The 16,419-nt window shown below is 39.2% G+C and overlaps 1 protein-coding gene across 5 annotated transcripts in view; it reads left to right on the top strand.

The window, feature by feature from the left end:
- ANKRD50 (ankyrin repeat domain 50) overlaps window positions 1–15,508 on the top strand; it is a 35,964-nt gene extending 20,456 nt beyond the window's left edge. For 4 of the 5 annotated variants that reach the window (XM_081545037.1, XM_081545036.1, XM_081545038.1 and 1 more), the window contains exons 3-5: window positions 6,106–6,335; window positions 9,779–13,329; window positions 14,813–15,508. In XM_081545037.1, the coding sequence (XP_081401163.1) occupies window positions 6,106–6,335; window positions 9,779–13,326 (3,778 nt within the window). In that variant the 3' untranslated portion in view covers window positions 13,327–13,329; window positions 14,813–15,508. Of the gene's footprint in view, window positions 1–3,664; window positions 3,758–6,105; window positions 6,336–9,778; window positions 13,330–14,812 lie in introns of those variants that run through there. The other variant, XM_081545040.1, reaches the window with a different exon arrangement.
- Window positions 15,509–16,419: the final 911 nt, after the last annotated feature.

The raw sequence follows: 16,419 nt of genomic DNA, 5'->3' as shown, positions 1-16,419 counted from the left end.
TGCTGCTACTGCTGCTAAGTCGCTTCAGTCGTGTCCGACTCTGTGCGACCCCATAGACGGCAGCCCACCAGGCTCCACCGTCCTTGGGATTCTCCAGGCAAGAACACTGGAGTGGGTTGCCATTTCCTTCTCCAATGCATGAGAGTGAAAAGTGAAAGTGAAGTCGCTCATTCGTTTCCGACTCAGCAATCCCATGGACTGCAGCCCACCAGGCTCCTCTGTCCAGAGGATTTTCCAGGCAAGAGTACTGGAGTGGGGTGCAATTGCCTTCTTCTACTAGCATATGAGATGAGTGTAACTGTGTGGTAGTTTGAGCATTCTTTGGCATTGCCTTTCTTTAGGATTGGAATGAAAACTGACCTTTTCCAGTCCTGTGGCCACTGCTGAGTTTTCCAGATTTGCTGGCATATTGAGTACAGCACTTTAACAGCATCATCTTTTGGATTTGAAATAGCTGAACTGGAATTCCATCACCTCCACTAGCTTTGTTTGTAGTGATGCTTCCTAAGGCCCACTTCACTTCACATTCCAGGATGTCTGACTCTTGGTGAGTGATCACACCATTGTGATTATCTGGGTTGTGAAGATCTTTTTTGTACAGTTTTTCTGTGTTTTCTTGCCACCTCTTCTTAATATCTTCTGTTTGTGTTAGGTCCATACCATTTCTTTCCTTTATTGTGCCCATCTTTGCATAAAACATCCCCTTGGTATCTCTTATTTTCTTGAAGATATCGCTAGTCTTTCCCATTGTATTGTTTTCCTCTATTTCTTTGCATTGATCACTGAGGAAGGCTTTCTCATCTCTCCTTGCTCTTCTTTGGAACTCTGCATTCAGATGGGTATATCTTTCCTTTTCTCCTTTGCTTTTCACTTCTCTTTCTTTCACAGCTATTTGTAAGGGCTCCTCAGACAGCCATTTTGCTTTTTTACATTTCTTTTTCTTGGGGATGTTCTTGCTCCCTGTCTCCTATACAATGTCATGAACCTCTGTCCATAGTTCTTCAGACACTCTGTCTGTCAGATCTAGTCCCTTAAATCTATTTGTCACTTCCACTGTATAATCGTAAGGGATTTCATTTAGGTCATACCTGAATGGCCTAGTGGTTTTCCCTACTTTCTTCAATTTAAGTCTGAATTTGGTAGTAAGGAGTTCATGGTCTGAACCACAGTCAGCTCGCAGTCTTGTTTTTGCTGACAGTATAGAGCTTCTCCATCTTTGGCTCCAAAGAATATAATCAATATGATTTCGGTGTTGGCCATCTGGTGATGTCCATGTGTATAGAGTCTTCTCTTATGTTGTTGGAAGAGGGTGTTTGCTATGACCAGTGCGTTCTCTTGGCAAAACTCTATTAGCCTATGCTCTGCTTCATTCTGTGCTCCAAGGCCAAATTTGCCTGTTACTCCAGGTGTTTCCTGACTTCCTACTTTTGCATTCCAGTCCCCTGTAATGAAAAGGACATCTTTTTGGCGTGTCAATTCTAAAAGATCTTGTAGGTCTTCATAGAACCATTCAACTTCAGCTTCTTCAGTGTTACTGGTCGGGGCATAGACTTGGATTACCGTGATGCTTAATGGTTTGCCTTGGAAATGATCAGAGATCATTCTGTCGTTTTTGAGACTGCATCCAAATACTGAGTTTCTGACACTGTTGTTGACTATGATGGCTACTCCATTTCTTCTAAGGGATTCTTGCCCACAGTAGTAGATAGGAGGGTCATCTGAGTTAAATCCACCCATTCCAGTCCATTTTAGTTCGCTGATTCCTAAAATGTTGACGTTCACTCTTGCCATCTCCTATTTGACCACTTTCAATTTGCCTTGATTCATGGACCTAACATTCTAGATTCCTATGCATTATTGCTCTACAGCATCGGACCTTGCTTCTATCACCAGTCACATCCACAACTGGGTGTTGTTTTTGCTTTGGCTCTGTCTCTTCATTCTTTCCGGAGTTATTTCTCCACTGATCTCCAGTAGCATATTGGGCACCTACCGATCTGGGAGTTCATCTTTCAGTGTCCTATCTTTTTGCCTCATCATGGCCTGATAGCTCATTTCTTTTTCAGAGCTGATGATACTCCATTGTCTGGATGTTTATTAACTGATGTTTATTAACCGATTTTTAACATTCACAGAAGGACATCTTGGTTGCTTCCACATTTTGGCAATTAGGAATAAAGCTGTAATATACATCTGTGTGCAGGGGTTTACATGGACTTGACTTTTCAGTTCATTTGGGTAAATATCAGGGACACAATTGCTGGTTTGTATGAGAGTATGTTTAATTTTTTATGAGACTGCCACTCTGTCTTCTAGACTTGCTATACCATTTTACATTCCCACTAGCAGTGAATGAGAGTTCCTATTGCTCCACATCCTTGCCAGTATTTGGTATTGTCAGTGTTTGGATTTTGGCCATTCTAAAATATATGTAGCAGTGCTTTTTTGTTTCAATTTGCAATTCCTTAATGACACATGATGTTGGACTTCTTTTCATATGCTTACTTGCCACCTGTATAGCTTCTTTGGTGAGGTGTCAGTTCAGATGTTTTGCCTTTTTTTAATGCAGGTTGTTTTCCAGTGTCTAGGAGCATCTGCCCAGGTAAGCAGATGTGTCTTCTATGCCTGCCTGGAGATGTCTGTGTCACCTTCGATTTGGGGCTCGTTGGTTGCCCTCTGACCTAAGCTCTCATGGGTTCAAGAAAAGTCTTGAACTCGCAGCTTGTCGGGCTTACTTTGTTGTAAGGGTGGAAGAAAGACTTATTGTAAGACTGGAAGGTGTAACTAGTTGTCTACACCTGAGACAGCAAGCCAGAGAAGGAGAAGGAACCCCATGTTCAACAGTGAAAACCTTAAGAAACTATTGTACATGTGGTATCTACTAGGATATTCCTTAGAATACTTGTAGCAATTTTTAAAAGTTAATTAGCCTTCTGAGAAAGGGGCAGTAGGTAAATTCACTGTATTAAAAACAAAAAAAGAGTGAATTTCATTTCAGAATTGCTGATAGTCTTTCAGCTGCCTTTTGACCTGGAAATGAGAAGGCCAGCTACAGAAGCATGGTGCTAACGGTGCTTACACTCAAGATAGAATTGCAAATGGGAAAGCTGCTCAAGGACTTTAAATTAAACTCAACAATATTAAGAATGTAATATATATTTTCTAAATTTTAATAATGTAGCTAAGAAATGTAGGACATTTAATAACATACATATACAAAGTAAAAACCCTGTAGCATGCTGGTGCTTTTAAAGATGGTGGTATTCTTTGTATGAATGTGATAACGTAATACTATTACATTATCTCACTTTGAAGATTATAAATATATACATATATATTCCCAAACAGGAAAATCTGTTTTAGACTATCTAACGCACTCTGGGCTTTGTGTGTACGTACTTTGATGGGATTGTCATTTTATAAAATGATAAAACGTACCCTGGTAGAAAAAGTGCATCTGCGTGTCACTTCGTGGTGTAGGTATCCCCATATAGTTCTTTTGTTGAAGTAAATGAAACTGAAGATGGGAATTCTGAGTCTAGTAAAATTTTTATCTAGTGTTTTGAAGTAGCAGTTTTCCTATTAATTGTCATTCACTCATGAAGCAAACTTTACTGAGTGTTTGTGATGTGCTAATAATGGTTTTGAGTGCTGGGCATCTGGCAGCACAAGAGAGGCGTGGTCCCGCGGGGTGGCAGCATGGAAGTGGAGGAGCTTCACTCCAGCCTTACAGTGAAACCAGTACACAAGTAATGCAGTAAGTTCCTTTGAGAATATGATCAGCAGTGCGTGGAAAACAGGATGAGGTGCTAGGGTGACGGCAGTACATGACGAAGACTATTTAAGATATGGTGATCAGGGAAATGGAGAAGGAAATGGCAACCCACTCCAGTATTCTTGCCTGGAGAATCCCAGGGCCAGAGGAGCCTGGTGGGCTGCCGTTTATGGGGTCGCACAGAGTCGGACACGACTGAAGCGACTTAGCAGCAGCAGCAGCAGCAGATCAGGGAAAGCCTCTTCAGGAATAAACTTTGTATTGGAACCTGAAGGAAGAGCAGTTCTGCCTGGGGGAGCTTTCTGGGCAGAGGGAGTACCAAGTACATAGACCCTAACTGGAGGAAAGCTTGTTGTTAGCACTGAAAGGACAGCAGTGTGGCTGGAACAACAGGGAGATCTCAGGAGTGAGTCCTAGGATTTTAACTTAAGAAACTAGGGGGAATGGGATACCACTAATTGACATGGAGAGCTGAGTGGGGAGGAGCTTATTTAGGGTGTAAATTGAAAGAGAATACTTTTTTAAACATATTAAATCTGAGATACCTGTAGGACATCCACAAGGAGATGGCAGCTTTGAGTTTAGGGCTGAGGGCAAGGCTAGGAAAAATTGCTCAACGTTTTTAATGCCATAGATTGACTTCTGGTTTTAACATGACTAAGTCCTGGGAAACAGTCAAATAGCAAGAAAGTAAAACTACGAGAGACCTGTAAACCCCAACCTCAAGATAAATGTAGAAGTTAATGTCAAATGGCGATGCAGACAAAACTGACAGAACCTTTTTTTATGCATACCATGAACATCATCACGAACACAGAGGCTCTCATTTGGAACTATGGAGACAGGATACTTACACTGGAAGCTTCCCTGGACCCAGTTAAGCAGAAAGGAAGAATAAAGAGGGCAGGGAAGAATGAGTCACACACATGAGCTATATGTGAGAATCAGACATTTGAGGATTGTGGGGAGGGGATTGTGGTGAGAAAGGCTGCCTTATATACATCCCCACAGCTTCTCATCTTAATTGGCTGGAGAGAAGTTAAAGCACAAAAAAGTTGTTCATGCCCATAACTCTGAGTCATAAGGAGATTTCTTAGAAACCTAAACACTGGATACACCAACCTGCAAAGGAAAGAAGTTCTCTTATTGAAGAGCTGTCACAAGATATATACAAATATATCTCAAACACAGTAGGGAGAAGGGGTCTGAAAAAGAAAGCTAGTATGGCTGGAGCAATCTTGTGAAAGGTTTACTCTATACAAATATATCTCAAACACAGTAGGGAGAAGGGGTCTGAAAAAGAAAGCTAGTATGGCTGGAGCAATCTCGTGAAAGGTTTACTCTGCCACCGTAGGAACTGTGGAGGGAGTGGGTGAAGACGTACATTGTTATGGTTCCCAGATGAAAGTCATGACAGTAGTTTTTGGAATACAGTGATAATACAGACCAAGGTGGGATTGAGATATTTTTATAAAGAAATATTGAGAAGACTTAGTGATAAATTGGATCTTGGTTGCTACTGGCATTGAAAGATTAAGAAGAGAATTGTAGAAAGGATCATCTGTAAATTTCTGGTGTTCATAATTAGATGGAGTTTGTCCTCTTCACCATTTTATCTTTTAGTGCTTCATTGAGCACATGGAATGCTCCTATACATATTTGTTGAAAATGAATGAGTATTATTTTAGTTATGAAAAAGTTGCATTCAACTTCAGTATAAACAATCTGAGTAGGAGATGTGTTCTGCTGTGGGGTTAAACCTAATAATTTATTCTTTACATTGAAATTTGAGCATACATTAAATGGGACCTAGACTGCAGTTTATCTTTGCAAAGTCTTTTAAAATAAAATTTGCGTGTGACAAACTAGATCAAGTGCAGTCTATTCGTGAGAGACATGATGATAAAATCTTCTATAAAGAAACTTTGATATTTTTTTATATTATGGAAGTGATCCCCAGTTTTTTTTTTTCTGTACATTTTACCTTTGTTCTAAACATTTCAAGCTTTTATTATTGATAAAAAAATCAGAAAAGGAATATTGAAGTCTTGTTTTCTCAAGTTCCTATTGCCTTCCTGAAGTATACTGAATCACTAATTCACCCACACCCTCACACACTTTACTGTGGAAAATGTTGTTTTTGAAAAAGTGAACTATTTAGGACCAGTATTCTTATTAAGGTATGGAATTGAAACTTGTACAGTATTTTTATTCTAAAACTTTATCTTTCTTCAAACAATATTTATAACCTATAATTCTAGTGTTCGGATAATAAATCTTAATATCATAGCCAATAACACTGAAAGTGCTCATATGGATGTGGTTTACAGGTGTGTCCTGCTCCCTCTTTTGGGAATGAAGCCACCCCAGCAAAGCCTCTATCTTCTTGTGGATTCTGTGGACGAAGGGTGTAACGTTACTGAAGGAGAACAGACGTCCACCAGCTTATCTGGGACTGTGGCAGAGCTTTTGGCTGGTCACCACGAGTTCTTTCCACCATGGCTATTGCTTCTCTGTTCTGCCCGAAAACAGAGCAAAGCTGTTACTAAAATGTTTACTGGTAAGTGTAATTCCTACCATCCACAAATGTTTTTCATTGATTAACTTAAGACTTGTATTTCTTTCTTAGAGGAGAGTTCAGTTCAGTCGCTCAGTCGTGTCCAACTCTTTGCGACCCCATGAATTGCAGCACGCCAGGCCTCTCTGTTCATCACCAACTCCCGGAGTCTACCCAAACCCATGTCCATCGAGTCAGTGATGCCATCCAACCATCTCATCCTCTGTCGTCCCCTTCTCCTCCTGCCCCCAATCCTACCCAGCATTCGGGTCTTTTCCAATGAGTCAACTCTTCGCGTGAGGTGGCCTACTCAGTCGAAAATTTGGTTCTTGCTTCTGCTAGTCTCTCAGCTGTTCTATCTGTTCTGTTAGCGATTTTCAACTTTTTAAAGTGATATTAAAAACAGGCCATAAAATATTTTAAGTTCATTTAATAGTAACTTTCTTTTTTCAAGATTCTTTACCTAATAACTTCCTTAGCAAAGGTGAGGGCTACATATTTTATGCTGATGTTTCCTGATAGGCTTTTATTTTTTCCAACTAGACTGAGCATCCTGAGAGTATGGGATATGCCTCCTTAAAAATCAATGGCAGTTTGTCTAAGATGTTTTTCCTGGTTTTAGAGGAGACAGAGTCGACAGCCTTTTAGGGTACCTCTTGAAGTAGATGCTTTATTTTTTTAAACACTTTTCTGATGTGTGAGAAAACAATCTATGTAATGTTTAAAAGTATGTGATCAGGTTTTTTTTTTTCTTGTTTCCTGACTTTACTTCTTTTCTTTTTAACTACCACAGTGAAGTTGTGCTTACTCCTATTAGATTATGTAAAGCGCTTTTTCTTTTCTGCGAATGAAAAGGAGCATAAAACAAGGACCACTCACAGGGTTTATAGTGTAATTAGGGAGATAATAATTAAGTTATTGGTTAATTAGCTATATCACTTTAAAATACTTCTGTACATCTTACAGAATGGTGAAATTTTACTAATTTGCTAAAATGGCTTCCTTTAACCAGATTTATTCCTTCTCTTTTCGATTGCCTTGCGATAATAATACCTTTTGATTTGGTTTCCATTAGGCTATTCTGTTTTGTTGTTATTGGAAATTGAGTTGATAAAAGTCAGGAAATTAATTGGATGAACTTAGATATCTCTTAGTATGTCAGATACAGGTAAAGTTGAAGCCTCTTTCGGTCTATGTCACCCCATTTCTTTCCCTTCATTTGAGACAACCAGTGTTATTAGTTTATTTTTGTTCTTTTATCTCATATTTTTCATTCTGTCTATTCTTATATTTTACATAAATGAAACACTGCATACACCATCCTAGCTCTTCCCATTCACTGGCTGTGTGACCTTATGCAGCTTCCAATACAGTCTGTGCCTCAGTGCCCTCATCTATGCTGCTGCTGCTAAGTCGCTTCAGTCGTGTCCGACTCTGTGCGACCCCACGGACTGCAGCCCACCAGGCTCCTCCATCCATGGGATTTTCCAGGCAAGAGTACTGGGGTGGGTTGCCATTGCCTTCTCAGCCTCATCTATGAATTGATGGTTATTACATATTTCTATTACTTTCCCCATAGTGTATTTTTGTATGTGAGTCTAAATGACGAGTTACATGTAAAGCACTTAGAACAATGCCTAGTACATAATAAGTGCTTCATAAATGTATCACTACTATTGTTATCATTTCACTATATAAAAAACCAATCAAAATACAAAAGCAGTGTATCAAAAACAATGTTTTTGAGCCTTGTTTCTATTACTACTTTTAAACCCAGTTCATTGCTTTTAACTGCTGTATATTATTCCTTCCCATGAATAAATCTCTAGTTTTTCCATTATCCTATTTATGGACATTATTTCAGTTTTTCATTATTACAACAAATGCTTCTTGAATGTGCTTAAACATACCTTCTTGCACACATGTGCTATAAGTTTATATTATAAAAACATATGTAGAATTACTAGAGAATAGAGTGTGTACATTTTGAGCTTTAATTTTGACAAATTGCTATCTAGTGTGCTTGAAATAATGTATATTCCCTCCAGCAACAAATGAACTTTCCCTTTTCTCTATATTTTTGTCAGTTAACACTTGTTATTTTCAGATCTGTTTTTTCTGCTGTAGGGGCTTGTGCTTGATGTTTTCTCTGACTGGAATGATCTTCTCCTGATTTCCAAATCCAACTTTTATTTATCTGCTGCTGCCACTGCTTTGGTTGTTGCAGCTTTTAGTGATTCTTGTGTAGACTTTAATACAGACTCTGTAAAAAGTTTTGCCCCAAGTGTTGACTCACTCTAGCTGTTTGTCTTTAGTGATGTTAGAATAGTCTTTCAGAATGCAAATCTGCTCACGTTATTGTCTTTGTTCTCATTGACTTCTGACTTCTGAGCACAAAATCCAAGTCTCATCTCTTCACATAGTACCTGGGAATATAGTAGATTTTACATATGTGTGTGTGTGTGTGTGTGTGTGTGTGTGTGTTTGTGTGTGTGTATTCATGTTTGTCTTATTCAGTTGAGAGTATTTTACTCAGTATTAATTGACCATCACTAATCTTTGCTGCATTTCTAGATTTATTCCTCTTAAGAAAAAATTCATTCACTCAGTAGTTTTTTCTTCTGGAAGATGAATTACACAATTGTCTAAAAAATCCATGTCTATAAAACAGGATATCATCTCCCTTCCAAAAATGAAATTATGATTCCTTTTAAAAGAACTTAAAGTGAGTTTTGAATAGCTGTTAACTAGTATGTTTTTAGGTTGGTTTGAATTTTATTAAGCTGCTTTATTTTTACAGTGATGAAGTTTTGTTAACATGATTTAACCAAGTTGTATCTTCAGATTTGAGCTGTTTGGACAATCTAAGATTTAATTATTTAAATTTGGTAACATGTAAAATAATGTAATTTAAAGGTAGTGACAAGTGCTATTCTAATTGTATGCAAATATTCAATTCCATAATTAAGACTAGTGTACATTTGGTTATGTGGATAGAAATATGTAAATTTTTCACATGGAAAAGATCAGCTTAGAAAAACAAATCTAACTTATGTCCTTCTGCAACTTTTTTTCCTAATCATTTGAGTGGGATCAAAAAAACTTCCCAAAGTGCTTGAATATAGCTAAAGACATCTAATGCTGTAATGATAAGAGTTTAGCTGAAGCTGAGAGGAGCACTGAACCACTAAACAAATAAATAGTTCCCTTTGTGGATAGTAAAATGAAATCATTTTATCTGCCATCAGCGTGTTTTTCCAGAATGAAAAAAAAAAAACCTGATTATTATAATACACTTCTAGGTATTGATTGACTTGTTTATTAGTATTACTTGACTTACTATTAATTTATTTGATTATTAGTTTGTCACATGTTGACAACATTCTCTTTGAAATATGGCAACTTTGATAATCATTTTCAATTGACACCTACTTTTTTGTCCTTAGGTTTTCGAAAAATAAGTTTAGATGACCTTCGGAAGGCATATATCGTTAAGGATGTTCAGCAGTACATCCTTCATCGTTTAGATCAAGAAGAAGCTTTGCGACAACACCTCACGAAAGAAACTGCAGAGATGTTAAATCAACTGCACATTAAAAGCAGTGGATGCTTTCTTTATCTAGAACGAGTTCTCGATGGAGTTGTAGAAAATTTTATTATGTTGAGAGAGATTCGTGACATCCCAGGAACTCTAAATGGTCTGTATCTCTGGCTGTGTCAAAGACTTTTCGTAAGAAAACAGTTTGCAAAGGTTCAGCCTATCTTGAATGTGATTCTTGCAGCCTGCCGGCCTCTGACCATAACAGAATTATATCATGCAGTATGGACAAAAAATATGTCATTAACCTTGGAAGACTTTCAACGCAAGTTAGATGTCCTCTCCAAACTTCTTGTTGATGGACTTGGAAATACTAAAATACTGTTTCACTACAGTTTTGCAGAGTGGCTCCTGGATGTGAAACACTGCACTCAGAAGTATTTATGCAATGCAGCAGAAGGACACCGAATGTTGGCTATGAGTTATACCTGTCAAGCCAAGAATTTAACACCATTGGAAGCACAAGAATTTGCATTGCACTTAATTAATTCGAACTTACAGTTAGAGACAGCTGAGTTAGCTCTGTGGATGATATGGAATGGCACACCTGTCAGAGACTCCCTGTCTACTTTAATACCCAAGGAACAAGAAGTGCTGCAGCTGTTGGTGAAAGCTGGTGCTCATGTCAACAGCGAAGACGATCGCACATCGTGCATTGTCCGGCAGGCCTTAGAAAGAGAGGATTCCATTCGGACATTATTAGACAATGGAGCTTCAGTAAATCAGTGTGATTCGAATGGGAGAACATTACTGGCTAATGCGGCTTACAGTGGCAACCTCGATGTGGTGAATTTACTGGTCTCGAGGGGAGCAGATTTAGAAATAGAAGATGCTCACGGACACACACCACTTACCCTGGCTGCTCGACAAGGACATACCAAGGTGGTTAATTGTCTGATTGGTTGTGGAGCAAATATTAATCACACCGATCAGGATGGCTGGACAGCACTGAGATCTGCGGCTTGGGGTGGTCACACTGAGGTCGTGTCTGCACTGCTTTATGCTGGTGTAAAAGTGGACTGTGCAGATGCCGACAGCCGAACAGCTCTGAGAGCAGCAGCCTGGGGAGGACATGAGGATATTGTGCTGAACTTGCTCCAGCATGGTGCTGAAGTCAACAAAGCTGACAATGAAGGCCGAACTGCTTTGATAGCAGCTGCCTACATGGGACATAGAGAGATTGTGGAACACCTGCTGGATCACGGAGCGGAAGTGAATCACGAGGATGTCGACGGCAGGACTGCACTCTCTGTGGCTGCGCTTTGTGTTCCTGCAAGTAAAGGACATGCCTCGGTCGTTAGCCTTCTGATTGACCGAGGTGCTGAAGTGGATCACTGCGATAAAGACGGCATGACGCCCCTGCTGGTGGCTGCTTATGAAGGACATGTAGATGTGGTTGACTTGCTTCTAGAGGGGGGAGCTGATGTCGATCACACGGATAACAATGGGCGTACACCCCTCCTAGCTGCCGCTTCTATGGGTCATGCCTCAGTTGTAAACACACTTTTGTTTTGGGGTGCTGCTGTGGACAGCATTGACAGTGAAGGGAGAACAGTGCTTAGCATAGCTTCAGCCCAAGGAAACGTTGAAGTAGTCCGTACTCTGCTGGACCGGGGCTTAGACGAAAATCACAGAGATGATGCTGGATGGACACCTTTGCACATGGCAGCTTTTGAAGGCCACAGATTAATATGTGAAGCACTTATTGAACAAGGTGCTAGAACAAATGAGATTGACAACGATGGGCGGATACCTTTCATATTAGCTTCGCAAGAGGGTCATTATGACTGTGTTCAAATATTACTGGAGAATAAATCCAACATTGATCAGAGAGGTTATGACGGGAGAAATGCGCTGCGGGTTGCTGCATTAGAAGGACACCGGGACATTGTTGAATTGCTTTTTAGCCACGGCGCTGATGTTAACTACAAAGATGCTGATGGTAGGCCGACACTTTATATTTTGGCCTTAGAAAATCAGCTTACAATGGCTGAGTATTTTTTGGAAAATGGTGCAAACGTGGAAGCAAGTGATGCTGAAGGCAGGACAGCACTTCATGTCTCGTGCTGGCAAGGCCACTTGGAGATGGTACAGGTTCTGATCACCTACCACGCTGATGTCAATGCTGCCGACAATGAAAAGCGCTCCGCACTGCAGTCTGCCGCCTGGCAGGGCCACGTAAAAGTGGTGCAGCTTCTCATTGAGCATGGTGCTGTGGTGGACCACACGTGTAATCAGGGCGCCACCGCGCTCTGCATTGCGGCCCAGGAAGGACACATTGACGTCGTTCAGGTTTTACTAGAGCACGGTGCCGATCCAAACCATGCTGATCAATTTGGACGTACTGCTATGCGAGTTGCAGCCAAAAATGGACACTCTCAGATAATTAAATTATTAGAAAAATATGGTGCATCCAGTTTGAATGGCTGTTCTCCATCTCCTGTTCACACGATGGAGCAAAAACCTCTACAGTCAGTGTCTTCGAAGATGCAGTCCCTAACAATTAAATCCAACAGCTCGGGCAGCACTGGTGGCGGGGAAGCGCAGCCTTCGTTGCGCAGTTTACCAAACGGGCCCGCGCACGCATTCAGTTCTCCTTCAGAATCTCCCGATTCGACAGTTGATCGGCAGAAGTCATCATTGTCAAATAATTCCTTGAAAAGCTCAAAAAATTCATCTTTGAGAACTACTTCATCTACAGCAACGGCTCAAACAGTGCCAATCGACAGCTTCCACAGCTTGTCATTTACAGAACAAATTCAGCAGCACTCGTTGCCGCGCAGTAGAAGCCGCCAGTCGATTGTCTCCCCGTCTTCCACGACGCAGTCCTTGGGCCAGAGCCATCATTCACCAAGTAGTGAGTTTGAGTGGAGTCAAGTCAAGCCCAGCTTGAAGTCAACGAAAATGAATAAAGGGGGGAAATCAGAAAATTCCAACAAATCTGGGTCAGCTGGGAAAAAAGCTAAACAAAATAATTCTTCACAGCCGAAGGTCTTAGAATATGAAATGACTCAGTTTGATAAAAGAGGACCCACAGCCAAATCTGGGACCAGTGCATCATCTAAGCAGATGCCAGCAGATTCGCAGTGTAAAATCATGATTCCTTCAGCTCAGCCAGAAATAGGTCGATCTCAACAGCAGTTCCTTATTCACCAACAAAGTGGGGAACAGAAGAAGAGAAACGGAATAATGACAAATCCAAACTATCATCTGCAGAGCAACCAGGTTTTTCTTGGTAGGGTTTCAGTCCCACGGACAATACAAGACAGAGGGCATCAGGAAGTGTTAGAAGGATACCCTTCCTCGGAGACGGAATTAAGCCTTAAACAAGCTCTGAAGCTTCAGATTGAGGGTTCTGACCCTAGCTTCAACTATAAAAAGGAAACACCATTATAAAAGGTAACATTTCATCAACATAAAGAATAAACATCCAAAGTATGGTTCCCTCCATATATTGTTCCCGTAGAATGCTCTTTTCCCTAATCCATTTGGCCTGCTCCTTCACCTCATCACTGAGTCCTCTTCTCAGCAAGACCCTCCCTCGTTATTCTTTGGAATTTGAATTCTCCCACCTCCACCACTTCCTTTCCCCCTTTTCTGCTTCACATTAGCCATGGTACTTATTTCTTAACATGGTTTATATACTTTATTATGTTTATTATTTGTCCCCTCTCATCTGAAATGTCAGATGGTAGGGATTTTTAATCTCTCTCGTTTACCACTGTACTTGGAATACTGCTTGGACCCATAGCAGTTTCTCAGTAAAAATGTTTTGTTTGAGTGAATGAATGAATATGCTATTTATGGATCTCAGATTAAATATTCCTTCCGATACAATCATTCCTCCCCTTAAAAGTTCTTTTATGATAACAGAGGTGGGGCTATTTCCCTTTTGGGTTTGAATAAAGTAGTATATGTAATGCTTAGTAGGTAGGTAGTGAATGTTAATTTCCTTCCTTTTTTCACCCTGGAAGAAATAAAAAAATTAATCATAAAAGGTAATTTTTATTATGACAGATCTCTTAAGAATCTTTCAAGTGAAATGTACACATATCGAAAGTAGATAAATGGATATATTTAGGGTATTCAGGGCCCAACATTTAGGTGTAAGAATTGTTTTAAACCTCAAAGTTATATTTATTAAATAAAAACTTTTTTCTCCTTTCTACTACAGTGGATGCTATTCTAATTATAGAGGGGAGGTTAATGGGAAAATTGATTTATAATTTTATATTATGGATACTTTTTCAGAAATACATTTCTTGTATTTGAGATAAATTCAAGATTTCATTAGGCATTGTTGCTAAATTATACACAAGTATGTTTGTATATGTGTATAATTATACACTAGTATTTCCTATACATTCTAATAATAAACACCCTTCAATGTGAATCTATAGAGGACTGGTGAAATCTCATTCAAACATAAGTTGTATAAAAATAGTTAATTCATTCTCTTATGTGATTTATTTTTAAAATATTTAGTTCAGATGGTACAGCCTTCTAACTCTCATGATATCTTTTGTAAATATTAAGTGTGGGTATATATTTTACAATAAAACACAAGAATTAAGGTGAACACTTGTGGAATATTTAAGTAATTTATACTTAGTGAATCTCTAATAGGTCTACTTTTGTGCTTTACATAGTATGTGAAAGTGAAAATAGCTCAATTGTGTCCGACTCTTTGAGACCCCATGGACTATACATTCCCTGGAATTTTCCAGGCCAGAATACTGGATTGGGTAGCCTTTTCCTTCTCCAGGGGATCTTCCCAACCTAGGGATTGAACCCTTTCTTATGTAGAGTTTTAAAACTATATGTAGTTACATTTAATAAGTATAACATAGAAATTAATTTTTTTTTTTAACTTTTGTATTAGTTTCCTATTCTGTGAAACAGAAGACATTGTGATTGGAGTGATTCTTCAGCTACTGGATGAAAACATAAAATGCCTGTTGATTTGCTGAAAAAAAAAGAAGAATGTGATACCTGCAGTACAGTTACCTTAAATACTGTCATGTGCCTAAGTAGTAAGGCTGCCTTCTCAATGTAACCCTCTGTGCTTAAAAATTTCATTTTGTGTGCTTTGTATCCACTACCCAAGAGTAAGCACTTTTTTTTTTTTAATGCAGATATATACTGCAGTTCCCTGATAAAAGATGAAAAATATTTTGAGTATTTTAAGTTAATATTTGATAAGTGTGCATGTGCCATGATCAAATATATATGAAAAGGCAGTGTTCCTTGTATTTATTTTTTCTTTCTGTGGCAAACGAAACTTAAGCATACTGTTTCAGTCACATTTACCTTGTTGTAGTGTATGGTTTGTTTCCTGTATCCTTAAAAATGTCACTCAATAAAATAAATCATGCAACTCTTTTATGTTCACTACACCTTCAGCATTGGTTAAAAATGTGTTTCTATTTAATGCTACATCAAGGTGAAAAAATAGTTTCATGAAAGATTTTTTAAAAGTCTAGTATTTTAGGGAGCTGCTCTAAGTAGTTTAAATTTGGATTTCTCAGTGGAATCCTCCTAATCTTCAGCTAAAGGTGTGAAAAAAAGAAAAAGAAAACCCACACACAGCCTATAGGCAGAACAAAGTTCTGTTTCATTCACTGGGATGCAGTTTCACCTTCCTCTCACTTGTCATTCCACATCCAAGAAGAGAGACGATCATTCCTGAGGCATGAAAATTCTCAGGGACAGAGCCAGGCCTCAGTGGCATGTGTAGAGGGAGAGGCACCTGTCTATCTGAGGGTAGATTTTTGATCCCTGAACAATTCACTGACTACCCTTCTTTCTTCCACCCAGTTATGTAAAACATCTACCACTGTAAATTGTGATGCCAGCTTCTCTCTCAGGCGTTTCTATTTTGTACATCACTGCATGTCCAAAATAGCCCCCCACTCAGAATCAGTTGGATCAATTTTAATGTTTAGTTGGATGAGTATTCTTGATGAATATGTGTTTCCCTTCACAGATGACACTACTAACCTATCGGCCATAGCACAGGTGTATTTTTTTATTGCTATTTGCTAAATAGTAGTAATGGATTTGCACTTTTCTGTCCACATACTCTTTCCTGTTTTACTCTTTGGACAATCACTTCTAGAATGATAGATGCCAGGGTTAGGGGCGAAGTCTGTAACCAAGGAAAACAAAGTCAGCTGTTCAGATGAGCATGTGACCCACCGCCTTGACCTCCTGGATGGACATTTAAACCAGTTGAGCTAGCTTGGTGGGTTGTATGCATGTCTGGAGAGGTTCAAATTTATTGTTTAGAAACCAAGGTTGCAGGTTTGATCTTTGCAAAAGCCCTGGGATCTTACAAAACCCAGAAATTCTATTCTTTCCATGTGCTATTGATGAAGAGGAATAGGAAAGAGAATTTGGAGATTCAGCACAAAACCATTGCGACTACTGGAAAAAAATCTTTAGAAAATGTCTTAGTATCTGAGGTCAGTAATGTCATCTTCATATATG

This window comes from Giraffa tippelskirchi, chromosome 11 (assembly GCF_054371585.1).
Source record: "Giraffa tippelskirchi isolate mGirTip1 chromosome 11, T2T-mGirTip1v1.2.pri, whole genome shotgun sequence".
In the NCBI taxonomy this organism is placed as follows: domain Eukaryota; kingdom Metazoa; phylum Chordata; class Mammalia; order Artiodactyla; family Giraffidae; genus Giraffa; species Giraffa tippelskirchi.
Note: the sequence above shows the minus strand (reverse complement) of the source record. Positions and strands in the feature narration are given on the sequence as shown.